We start from the raw sequence: 12,947 nt of genomic DNA on the forward strand, positions 1-12,947 counted from the left end.
AAACAAAACAATGAAGACGAGGGAAGCATGGACGAAATATCCTCAGACATGGATGAAGTTGTACTCTCAGATATCACCACAGTGCTTTCTGGGTGTCAGACACATATTGATGTCGGCCGACGCATCCGATATAAGACAAGAAAAATGGCCAAAGAATATTCTGTAGATAATTTATGATGATGGGTGACTCCTGAACAAACTCAAAAAAAGCACAGCCCTCATATACTATTGGCTTATCAAGTTGTTACAGATGACGTGTTAGCAAACAATTTCCTGCATATCCAGCAGAGACCGAGCAACATGAGCACCCCATTGGAGTGGACTCTTACTTCCTGACAAATGCTCTGACAAATATTCACTCACACTTTAGCTCTGGTTTGGGCCATCAAACCCAGAGAAAAACATCTGGGTACCTGGTGGACAGGTAGCTCACACCATCTCACAGCTTATGGAAGATTGTTAGCTGGTAATGCTTGATTACAATTCAAAAAAACAATAAGAAACAAATCTGCTAAAAGAGCTGGTTGTTGATTCTTGGTGGGTTTGGCTCTACTAACATGCCTTTCACATTACAAGGATTCATTTCATTTAGTGTTAATAGCAAAATGTGTTCATCAAGCTTGAAATCTTTTGGCAGTAAAGAAAATGACATTTATCTTGATATCTAAGCTCTCTCCCTGAAATGGCTAACACCACAAAGCCTTTATTATACACACAAAGTAATGATGGAAACTGCAGTGGTTGAAAGGAGAAATTTGGCGACTGCTCTCCAGTCTGGTAGGTTGAGCATTTTAGTCACAAGGGAGCAAATAACACTTATCTACAATTAATAATAATTAACTTATTATACAATTTAAATAATTTTAAAGTGATTCAAATATCAACCAACCAGTAAAACCATTTTTGCGCAGATTAAACAAAGATGATATAACATGTTAAGTAGTGAGGTTTAATTTGTTACATTTGGACGCAGACAGGCTAGCCTCTTCAGCCTGTTTCCTGTGTTTATGCTAAGCTAAGCTAACCTCCTGTGTGGCTGGCTTCATAATTATTATACAATCATGAGTAGCATCAATCTTTTCATTGAACTCTGGACAAGAAAGCACATATACCCTAAATCTTGAACTATCACTCAGACTGAAAGATGGTCTGTTTTTAACCAAAAACACAAAAATGCAGATATTTACAAAAGATGGAGTTTTGTTCTGAATCTGATCTATTAAAATAAAACCATCTCCATATCACTTAGAGACAAGAAGGGATCACGACTACTGCAGCTGGCCCAGACATCAGAGAAGATCTCAGACAGAAACGCATGGATCCTCACTCTAACCATGTCATGACAAAATCGACCTTTGCCCCCTCGCAAGCACAAAGCAGCAACTCATTTTTACCATGATGCAGAAGCCTGAACAGACACCACAGTATCTGTATGCAATCGTGTCCAGGTCTGAAACAGAGTAGAGGACAGCGGTTGGGGTTTTGTCTATGGTGGCCGACTCTTTTTATGCTGGTCACATGCATCAAGGCCAGCTCAGACGCAGACTTATGGTGTTTGGGTTGATGCTGCTGGATATTACTGATTGAGTCAATAACGAACTGGGACACAGTTAAACCTGATTCTTTATATTCTCAAAGATATCATAGAATTTCACTGCTAGGTCTTTACAACCATATGCTAAAAGAAAATGATCTGAAACAGCTGGTCCAAAGCAGTTTCAACTAGTATTAGACACTCTATGTATTTGCCTCCCATATTTCTCACTCTTACATCATATATGACTATATCGGCACGCAGGTGGTCGAGTGGTTAGAGCGCATGCCATATACGCAGCTGACCCCGGTTTGCTGCATGTCACACCGCCCTCTCTCTCCCATGTTTCCTGTCTATCTACTGTTAAAATAAAAAGGTGCCTATGCTGGAAAACAACTTTAAAAAAATGGTTGGACCATGTACAAAACACTAGAGGGATGGATACAGGATGTGGCGACATATGGCGACACCCATCAGACTTACTCAGTTACTCAGTCAGTTAGGGAAAGACATTCACATTTACAGTGCTGATCCCTGTGGGCCAAGGATTTCACTATTAGTTTTTCATCTAGTGTGAATGCGTCTTGTTTTTTGTTTGTATGGATGTGGTTACAGCAGGGAGGTCCATTTTTGGCTCTTTAAAGAAGCAGATTGTAAGAGGCATGAGTCACATGTAAGAGCAAACAGCTTGTTGTAAATGTTTAATACTGTCAAATGGAGTGATTGTCTGAGTACCATCAAGTGAAACTGATCAGTGTTGTTTACGAATGTGGAAGTTTTCCACATTTAATTAGTTGTCTTCTCGAACTTTAAGCGAAAAGTTATTTGTTCACCTCAGAGGTTTTTATTTGCATCTAGTATAATGTTACACTACCTGAACTGTGTTGTTTGATAATGTGCTGTAATGCACATGTATCCATCAAACCATACAGCAGATTTGTTTTTTCTCCGTCAGCCTGTGTAGTTCAGGGGAGGGAAGTTTCACAGGTTCCAGAGCAAAATGTAAAAAAAGGCCTCTTTGCAGGGTGAAATACCCAGTGGCAGGTGTCATCTCCTATACACCCTGTCTGCACTGTACTGGATAGAACAGAGATTCCCATGAGCACTGCAGCAATGAAATTTTCATGGCAGAGCCTGGTGTGATCTGAGGTTCCCTTTCGCAAGCAGGGGGAGTCCCACCTTCCCCTGGGGCTACAAAAGACCCTGTACAGTCTCTGCTTCTCAATATATTTGCACTTCACCTCACATAACCTGACTCTTGTCGGAACCTTGCTGGTGATTTAACTGCATGCTTGGAGATGAGCTAGCTGCCTGCCTAGGGGGTTGCTACTGAGGCTCTCTACACTGCTTGTTTAGCTCAGTAATTAGCTGCTTGGCTGCGTTTAGCCCACCTGATAAACACTGCAAACAGAACTGTTTTCCAAACCTGTTGCGCAAGCTAACAACCAGTCTAGCAAGCTAACTCGCCATTTGGAATGGCACCTGACCAATGAAAATCTCTTCCAGTGGACTAGCAACTAGCCGTGCCTTAGTGCTTGCAGGATTTCTCTTTCCAAGATGGATACCCACCACACCTTCTGGGTTTTGCATGCTAAAGCGACATTTGCTAACCTGAAGACCTGTGCCTACTGTCACGGACTCTGGACGACAACCCTGTAAAGATGTGGCATTCCTATCAAGGATGCTGGTGTAGAAGTTCAGCTGCACACGGCGAGCTCCATGTCCCGGTCACTGCTACAGCCCACCAGCAGCGGGTACTGCTGTACCACAAATGTTTGTCAGAATAGCCACAAGGGAAACCTCCTGTTAGGCATGTGAAACGTCACAGTGGATCATGGAAAATGTAGCTCAGGTCAACAGGCTCTGATTCAGGAAGTATCCCCCACTATTCAGGTGTACTGTAATGTCAAACGTACATCCATTCTGTGGCCCACTATCAAGAGGGGAGATACACTCTGCTGGAGAAACAGGCTTTGAACAAGATCCCCAGCTCTTGGTGGATTTTACAGCCATTACTTTGTGGTACCAGAAAAGGACAAAGGTTTCTGTCCTGTTTTGGACCTTTGGATCTGAGAGTATTAAACAAATACCTGTGAAAGTTCAAGTTCAAAATGATGACATTATGCCAGGTAATGTAATCAGTTGAATCAGCAGACTGGTTCACTATGGTAAAGCATGCCTATTTTCACGTGCCAGTATTACAAAGACACAGACAGTTTCTGTGCTTTGCCTATGACAGCATAGTGTACGAATACCAAGTTCTGCCATTCAGCTTATCCCTTGCTCCTCACATTGTCACTAAATGTGTCAAGGCACCGCTTTCAATCCCTCAACTACCTGGACGGTTTTCCGATTGTGTCGGACTTGGTGTATCAAGCCAATACCCACATGTCCCAACTGGTAATTCACCTACAGTCTCTGGGATCTGTCATTAACTGGAAAAAGAGCTGTCTCACTCCCAACCAGATTTTTTTTCTCGGTCTTGATTTGGATTCTATAGACAACCAAGCCCAGTTATCGTCCCTGAGAGTGACCGCTTTCAACTGATGGTCTGTCTCTGTTTCAGCTGCATTACATTGTGTGTCATTGTCAGCACCAGTGCCTGTTGGGACTGATGGCCTCAATGATTCCAGCAGTGCCTCTGGGTTTGCTGATGATGAGAAAATTCCAGTGCTGGGTGCAGGCCAGACAGGTTTTCTCCTGTTCCCATGAAAAGACCTAGCGTGTTTAAGCAAGGGAGCCCCTCTGAGCCACGTTCTCTCACACGTTCCGGTCATTACAGATGTACCCAGATGGGTCTGTTGAGGCCTCTGCAGGAACGTGCATATGAATTGGACTTGGACAGACTACAAGAGTTCATGGCATGTCTGCCTGCTTGAGGTCTATGCTGTGTATCTGTCACTAAAGCAAATTTACAGTATGGGTCTGATGTCAAGACAGCATGTTCTAGTATCCAGCGACAATATTTGCATAAAAAAACAGGGAGATACGCTCTCTTTTCCCCTCCTCTGTCTGTCTCACAGTCTCCTGTTATGGAGCAGCATTCACCTGCTGTCTTTCATAGCGACGCACAACCTGGGAATACTGAAAAGTGGCGCAGACTTTCTCTTAAGGGGTTTTCTATTGGCAAGTGGAGACTGCATCTGGATGTAGTAAAATAAACATGGGGTTGGACTGGCAGAGCCACCATGAATTTGTTCGCCTTGAGAGAAAACTAGTACTGTCCTTGTTCTTCTCACTACTGGATGGGAAAATATCCCTTGGGTGAGATGCACTGGCTCATCAGTGGCCTTGGACACTCCTGTACGTTTCCTCCAGTGGCGCCAACCCAGACCATGTGCACATAGGTAGATTAACTATAATTCTGATTGCCCCAAATTGGCCCAAGAAAGCAGGGTTCCCAGGGATCATTTCTCTTAAGAGACCTACTGTCGGGCTAGGGCCAGATTTGGCCCCTGTGCCAAATTAGACCAAATTTGGGCCTGGTCACTTAAAGGGAAAAAATTGACAGTGATAGAGTTGCTTGCCAACGTCATTGACACAATACACATTGTCAGAGCAGGGTTACCCTATTCCCAAGTGGGACCTTCCACTGGTTATAGATACACTGCGATTCACTTTTTGAGCCATTACAGTCTGTGGGCATTGATATGGTTTTGTGTAAGACAGCGCTCCTATTGGCCTTGAGCTCAATGAAACACATGCAAGTCATCTGTGCTTTCTGTTCATCCTTTACGTTTACAGTTTGTTTTGGACAGCTCTAAGGTGATAATAGTTCCTAAATCTGCATACATCCCTAAAGTAACTGCCTTGTTATACAGGGCATTATCTTTTGAGCTGACATCCTTTCCATCGCACCCATTTGCAATGGCATCTGTATAATCAATGCTTGGTACTTGTGTTAGGTGTGTATGTTTAGTGAATGTGGGAAATACGCACTACTGACCAGCTTGTTTTGTCTTGCTAATTCAGTTAAAGAGAATGCACCATCCAAGCAACACCTCACTACGGTAGATAGTAGAGGCCATCTTGCATACTTATGCCTGCAAAGTGCACAGATGCTTGGTAGCATGTGTGCATACTCAACCAGAAGTATTTTTTTCTTTTTAAATTGATTTCAGTTTAGGATATGTGCTCCGCTGCAAACTAGGCTTCTCCACATACATTGATGAAGTTTTATTGTCTGGAAGTGACAGCCGAGGATGTCACTAAGTGTGTGCTCTCAGCAGGAAGGGATGTAGCTGACGTCATCACTGCTGCTATATCAGGGCCAGTTTATCTCAGTCTATCTGCAGGGGCTTTTTCGGGGCGTGTTGCTATATCCACATACTGATGTGGTGTACTGAGTGTACTGACCAAAAGAGAACTGGAAGTTATCCATATAACCAATGTTCCCTGAAGGTGGAAAACAAGGTACAACACAAGTCAGTCCCTCCATCACTGCCTGTTGGCTCAGTGAAGTACAGTTGATATTGAGGAGCAAAGACTGTGCAGGGTCTTTTTTAGCCCCAGCGGAAGGCGGGACTCCCCCTGACTGTGATAGTCTCATTGGCTTTGGCATTTTAAGAATGGTTTTTCAGGTTGGTCTCACGAGGAGGCAATCCCCATACTGATGTGTGGTGCCTCGTTTCCCTCCCTCAGGGAACATTGGTTAGATGCATAACCTCCAGGTCTCTATGCCCTAGAGATGGGCACCTGCCCTGGCTGCAATACATTATTTAAAAACACTCATTCAATCCAGGCTTCAGGGGACACCTTTTGTTACTCTGTCAAAAGCAGTAAGTGTAACTTGGCTGAAGAAGAGACTTTTTGTGAGCTGATGGAGCAGAGCCTGAGGAAAGCTAGGTAGATAAAGGAGACATGGAGGGGTTTACTGTACAGCAGAGCTGTGTCAGGGGAACACTGAAGGTCAGGGCCTCAACTTTTCCTCTGAGCATACTGTAAACCTGAATTCCTTCCCTCTGAATTCGGCGCTAGTTACACATGTCACTCAGGAATAAATGATGAGGTGCTTACAAGACAAACCGCAAGTAGTCCACTCCACATCTCACGTTTCCACTACTTCAAATTTCACTCTCTCGGTTTCTCTCCTTCCTCAGCTGTAGACATCCACAGTTGAAATTTAACAACTATGTATATGGATGCAAATTACATGATGAGAAGGAGGAGATCAGTCTGAGTGGGAGGAATAACGTTTGACCCCTGCTTTGACTGGATATCAAGGCTCATGATATCAAGCTGGTGTGTGAGTTTACATTAATAAGAGTCACAAAGCCAAGCAGTGCATCTGTTGTCTGTTTCTCACACTCCCTCTCTTGAGCTGCAAGATCATTTGCACCATATAGCCTCTTCTACAGCACAATTTCTGATCTTTTTTCCTTTATAACCTATGTCACCTCATGCAGGCTAACTAGTACTTTGCTCCACATCTACACATCAAGGAGATTTCTCCCACTGCCTCGTCCCCAGGAAACACACCTGACATTTAGCCCCAGGCTGCCCCATCCAGCATTCCCTTTCCTTCGCTTGCCTACAGAGACAAGGGCATCTCAGCTGAGTTTAGCCAACTAAAGCACCGACAGTTAGCAAATTAACTTTCATGTCTTCATTTCAATAATTCAGCAGCGAGAGCAGGGGCAGGGTGAGGTAAGGTATGCATGGAGGAAGTGATGGAGCAGGATTAAACTGGCCTGCTACCGCATTTGTTTTCATATATAATCTACATCTTTCGGAAAAGAATCAAGACGTAGGATGTATAATTTATGTATTCAGTGCAACACAAAGGGTAACTAGATAAAAACACAAAATATTATTTCCTAAATATTAAATATTTATACATTGTGAAAAAAAGCAGTATAGATCTGAGTGTGTGGTGGCGAATGTAGTGATGTATCACTTGAAGGTGAATGAGCGACTGAATGCTTGTCTGAGACACCTGTGATACTGTGAAGCTGTTTCAGTAAAGCTTATTCCCCTTGCACACACTGTTTATATTTGCCTGGCTTTGTTATGGCAGTTCCTTTGTCAAAACAAATCAGTGTCAATAAGCGTGTACACATGCACGGCTCTAGCCATGGGTTAATCCACACAGTGTCACACATACACACACACACACACACACACATGCACCAGCACACATACACATCAGGAAATACAGTTCTCTCACTCTTCTATCAGCAGCCAGGTTCACAACTTTAAGGTTTACCTATTGACAGACTCATCTGAAAATGTCCTCTAACCTCAGAGTTTTACTGTCTGATAACTTGTTCATTGTCAAAGTTTGATTTTCACTTACAAAAGCTCAGGAGAAGTGGCAGAGATGAGAGATTTATACTGATTCACAAGAGAGATTATATTGACATAGTTTTGTTATCACCAAACCCTCCCCCTACAACTGTTGGTGAGGACAATAGTTCTTGGTACCTAATTTACCAAGAAAAAACATTATTCAAAACTTTTGACAGAGTCATTTGTTTTCTTTGCCAATAGAGACTTTGTGTTTAGGAACATGTAAAGTATTGACCTGTTCTCTGTTCAGATACATGCTGCTTTTCTCTGTATGCTAATTAAAGACTTACATACTCTTCAGGCCTGTGTGCTCTGTTGCCAAACTGATTAACAACTTCAGGCACGTAGCCTCAATATTTATACTGTCTCTTTTATTTCAAGAGAAAACTAACAAATTTGTGCGGATGCACCCAAAGCAGCTTACGAAAGGCAGCATTAATTGACTGTTGACATATCTGAATGAAAGCACAGTCAGCCAAAGGGTGCCGAGGGTAAATCAAGGGTTTCTTTACTTTTAGTGCAGTGTTTCTGCCTATGTTAGTGTGCAGCTCTTTATGCTTCATTCAAAAGGCTAAAATGCAGATGGCAGAGCCATCTGTGTAGAATCAAAACCATGCATTCAAACCTGAAGATCCCCATTAAACTGCATGTAAATACGAGGGAGGAGCCAGAGGAGGAGTGGAGGATGTAAAGAAAACCATGTTCAAAACAAACTGATTAACTTTACACTTGAAGTTCTTTTTCTTAAACAGATCCAGCAATACTCCAAATCGCACAAAACATGTCAGTACACACACTAGAAAACAAACTTAGGGAGCAGAATTATTTTGGAAACTGAGGAAAAAAATGAAATGTTTGATCAAGCCATTAAATATTTTTGTGCATGGCACCTTTAATTAAGATGTTGGATTCATCAGTGCTCATTTCAAAAAGGTTCCTGTTACTAAATAATAAGGTCACATTAATATTGAAGCTGCTGTATAACCCTGTTCAAATTAAATTAAATTAAATATTTGAAAAAAAAAAAAACCTGACTAATTAATTAATTTGGTCACAAGGACACCGGTTTACCTCTGCCTTTATTATTATTATTATCTGCATGCTTTCTTTTTACTAAATGTCTGATCACAATAACGTTTCTCAAGGGTGCCTGCTACCTGTCATCTTAAGACAGTGAGTCCAGGCAGCTGAATTCCACTTGTATGGCGAGACCTTGGCTGTGTGGAGGAATCCAAGTGTGAAATGTATGTGTGAGTGTTTGTTTTATGTTGTATTTCTGAACCAACAGGTAAGACTCAAGCCTTGGTTTAAAGGCTTTAAAAGGGGGAAAAAACACAGTGTAGCTTGTATGTTGGAAGATTGTGTGTGTGCCAAACCTGAGAACTTCTGTATCCTATTTAGGTATCTGATAACTGAAATGTTCAGCAATATAAACACAGGAGGACCAAACTGTGCTATACAGAGGTACTTGCTTTTCTTTATAAACCTTTTTAGAGCCTACTGCCACACACCTGTTCACACCAGGTTACTTGCAACATGGCACACACTTTAACAAACCTTACAGGCCTTTATCACAATCACTTTTAGCTTGAAATGAATAGAGACAGGGGTGTGAAAATGATGATGATGATGATTTGTTTTGGCTGTTCCATAACTTTTGTCAATCCATAATTTTCGCTCAACAACTTCAGCTGCTGGACATCACTTAAAAATGACACCATGTTGCCAACAACAACAAATAAGTGCAGCGTAAGATAAATAAGGTTACTCCTCTTTCTGAAATGTGTAAATATGTATGTGAAATATTCAGGGAATTTAATGACACAACAAGCCATTGCAGGAACACTATGAGAAAGCAGTTCATAGAAAGAGAAAAAAAATCATCTCATCAATAAATACTCCTCTCTCTGCAACTTTTTTCCTCGTAGCACCAACAGGTTCAATGTACTCACGTATCCTGCCCACACCTTTGTGTTGACTGACTGCTTTTAACTGTACAAGGAAAAACACCGCTCAGGACTAATTGCATTTTCTGTATTCTCAACTATCAACAAGTCTCATCCTCCCCATCTAACTTCAGTTTAGTGTCACTGACTTTAAATTAAGAAGACTGGCACACATACACATAAAAAAGCTATTTGGTGTAACAGAGGGAGAATAACCACTCATATATTTGATTAGAGCTGATTTACAGTAGGAGCCTGAGTGTTTATTTATTAAGTTTACAGTTTATCTATTTCCGTAAATGTACAAACCACTTGGAAATCAATCCCCTGAACTGCAGCTGTGATGTCACACGAGTCTGCTTTAATCAGATACAAGTCCATCCGGGGCGCCCTCTTTTCAATATCTGAATATGTAAAGACCCATATGAATATGTAAATATGAATATGAGTCTAATTCAGCGCTGCATTGAGGCAGCTGTTATGAGCTCCACATTTACAAGGAAACATGTGTTGGCCCTGCGGGGCAGGTTAGGGTGACAAGACAGGTGAGGAGGAAGGGCAAGCATTGTCCATTATGTCTGGACAATACCTATAGGCCTGACACACACGCACACACACACACACACACACACACACACACACACACACACACAATAAGATGAATATATACAAAGATTTAAAGAATATAACAATCACTGTTGAGTTTTCAATGTATGGGGGGTGAAAAATAAATGCAAATTAAAGTAATTCAGTAATTTTATTATTCATAAGCAGCCTTAACACAGAAGTATTCATCATTTTCAGTTCTCAAAAGACTTGTATTTCTTATGAGTTAAATTATTAATCCTCCTCCTACACTATCATTTGAAATACATGCTGCCTCTGCACTGATTTCACTCCCAATAACACATGGAACATAATCCACAATGCTTGAACAAGCAAGTGCAACTAAAAACTGTATGAAACCTTATTTTAATCATGCTTGAATCAATCTATTGCAGCTAAATAAAGCTGAGGCACACAAACAGGTGTAAAAGCAGCATAGCATCTGCTGATGGTTCATATGCAATATTAAAGCATCATATGCTGGTTCAAAGGTCACTCTGCCTGCTGTTCATGAAGCCACATGGGACTGTTTTCATTTAGGGATTCACTCCTCCGACTCAACACACACTCACACACACCGAGCTGCTCAATTTTCCAATAAAGTGATGTGAATTCAGAGTGAAACTAAACGCTGTGGCACTAGACATGCTCAAAGTCGCATTAAAGGAAGCTTACAATAAACAAAAAAGCAAGCCACATATCTAGAAAGATCATCAAACGCTAATCAATAGAATATGACAAGGCAATGCATCAAAAAATACAAGAGTCTCCAAAGAAATGTTGCTTCTATTGCAGACGTGTGAGGTGCTGTGTAACAGCACAGCCTCTCAGGACCTGACAGTGTTTTTAGATTACAATTGCATCTCAGCAGGGATCCCTGCTCACTCCTCTAACCTCGGACTGTTTACTGCTTAAAAATAGCTGATAATGATAAAAGATCACACTGATCAAAAGTGCTGTGATGCAAAGAGGGTCCAACTCTCTCAATGGTCCCATACATAAATATTGGAGACAGCATTGATTTTAAGAACAGGCATGAGGAGCAGTGCAGGCTTTGGTCTATAAGGGACATTTAAAAGTTGCATTAGCTTTTTACCTTAATTCACAAGTAATGGATGAAAACACTGACAAATGTGCTTATATTTTTTTTTAAAAAGGAAAATCAGGCACTAACATAAACATCTAGCCAAAAAGTGCATTGTCTTTAAAAAAGCACACCATACGGATTTATGCAACATTTCCTGACACAATAACCAAAAAGCGACCACACATCCATTAATAAGAGTCTTCTTCTGTAATCACACAGCTTAATTCGTGGCAGCATGACTGAGCTGCTCTCCTTAATGTGAGTGGATGCTAAAAAGTTTACCACCGCTGTATGACTGCTGAATGGGACAAAACTTTCCCCCTCTCATCGCCAGGTTTTCATAGCACCCGGCGTTTTTCGCCTCAAACAAAAATCAGCAAACAGCCTGATCAAGCTTTTCTCTTTCACAAAATAATTCAACCATCCGGCAGCCTCGTCTCCTAAACTCCACAAGAGACGAGCCGAGCAGTCACGGACGAGCACAAAAAACCCCCATCCCAAAAAAAAAAAAAAAAACATGCTTTACCCGAAATGAAATGAAAATGTGCTTCACGGTGCTGCAGAAGCGCGCAATGCATCATAAAATAAATGCACTGCTCTCCAGAAAGGTTGCACCAACTTAACCAGAGAAGCGTGAGCCCGTTGCACAAACACACAATATTAGTGAATATCCTGTGTGCATAAGTGCAAAACAAGAGGTAACAAAAAAAATCCCTAAAAGTTTAAGAGACGCACCTTTAAGGTGGTCGGAGGGAAGGAGGGAGGGAGGGGGGCGCACGAAGTAGCGCACTTTAGTACAGTACGCTCCTTTTAAATTACAGTAGGCTACCTAGTTTAGAAAGTTGGACTCCCCTCCTCTGCCCCCCTCGCCTGTATGATAAGCAGGTAAACTCTTGGATATAGCGTATAATTCACTTACTTTTCTCTCGCTTGGCTATCGGAAGGGACGACAGCTCCTTTACCTTTGGCGTACATGCTGGATTCTGTTTTAAGACTTTTGCCCCACTCAACACCTGTCAAAGAAAGCAGCCAGGAAAACGCTCCATCTCCATAGCTACCCCTTTAGTGTTTTTCCTCCCCCCCTTCTCCTCCTCCTCCTCCTCCCCCACCTCCCTCCTCCTTCTCTCTCCTCTCCCTCCCTCTCTTTCTCTCTCTCCTTTTTTTTTTTTTTTTTTTTTTTTTTTTTTACATCTCCAACATTGGCCACAAATCAGGCACAGTTTCTATTGGGGGGACTTGAAACCGTCCTCTGTTGGATTTTTTTCCCTCCTCAGCCGCTGTTCCGCAGGCCTGCCCTTCCTCCCTCCGCTGTGCAAGCGGTGGGGGCTCCTTAAAGGGAAACACACACTTCTTGTTTACTGACCTCAGAAACATGAGGAGAGAAAGGGGGGAAGATGGGGAAAGGCCTTCTGGGTATAGGCTCTGGTCTCTGGGCCAGCTCTTTTGGAGAGACTGGCAGTAGTTGTTCATGTTTCTCTTCCCACAA

General features: G+C 42.0%; 1 protein-coding gene across 2 annotated transcripts in view; it reads right to left on the reverse strand.

Moving 5' to 3' along the window:
* The window catches only part of ssbp4 (single stranded DNA binding protein 4), an 87,467-nt gene extending 74,918 nt beyond the window's left edge, over nucleotides 1–12,549 (reverse strand). For both annotated transcript variants that reach the window (XM_053322813.1, XM_053322815.1), the window contains exon 1: nucleotides 12,381–12,549. In XM_053322813.1, the coding sequence (XP_053178788.1) occupies nucleotides 12,381–12,436 (56 nt within the window). In that variant the 5' untranslated portion in view covers nucleotides 12,437–12,549. The remainder of the gene's footprint in view (nucleotides 1–12,380) is intronic.
* Between the last annotated feature and the right edge of the window lie 398 nt (nucleotides 12,550–12,947).

Source organism: Scomber japonicus, chromosome 7 (genome assembly GCF_027409825.1).
Source record: "Scomber japonicus isolate fScoJap1 chromosome 7, fScoJap1.pri, whole genome shotgun sequence".
Classification (NCBI taxonomy): Eukaryota; Metazoa; Chordata; class Actinopteri; order Scombriformes; family Scombridae; genus Scomber; species Scomber japonicus.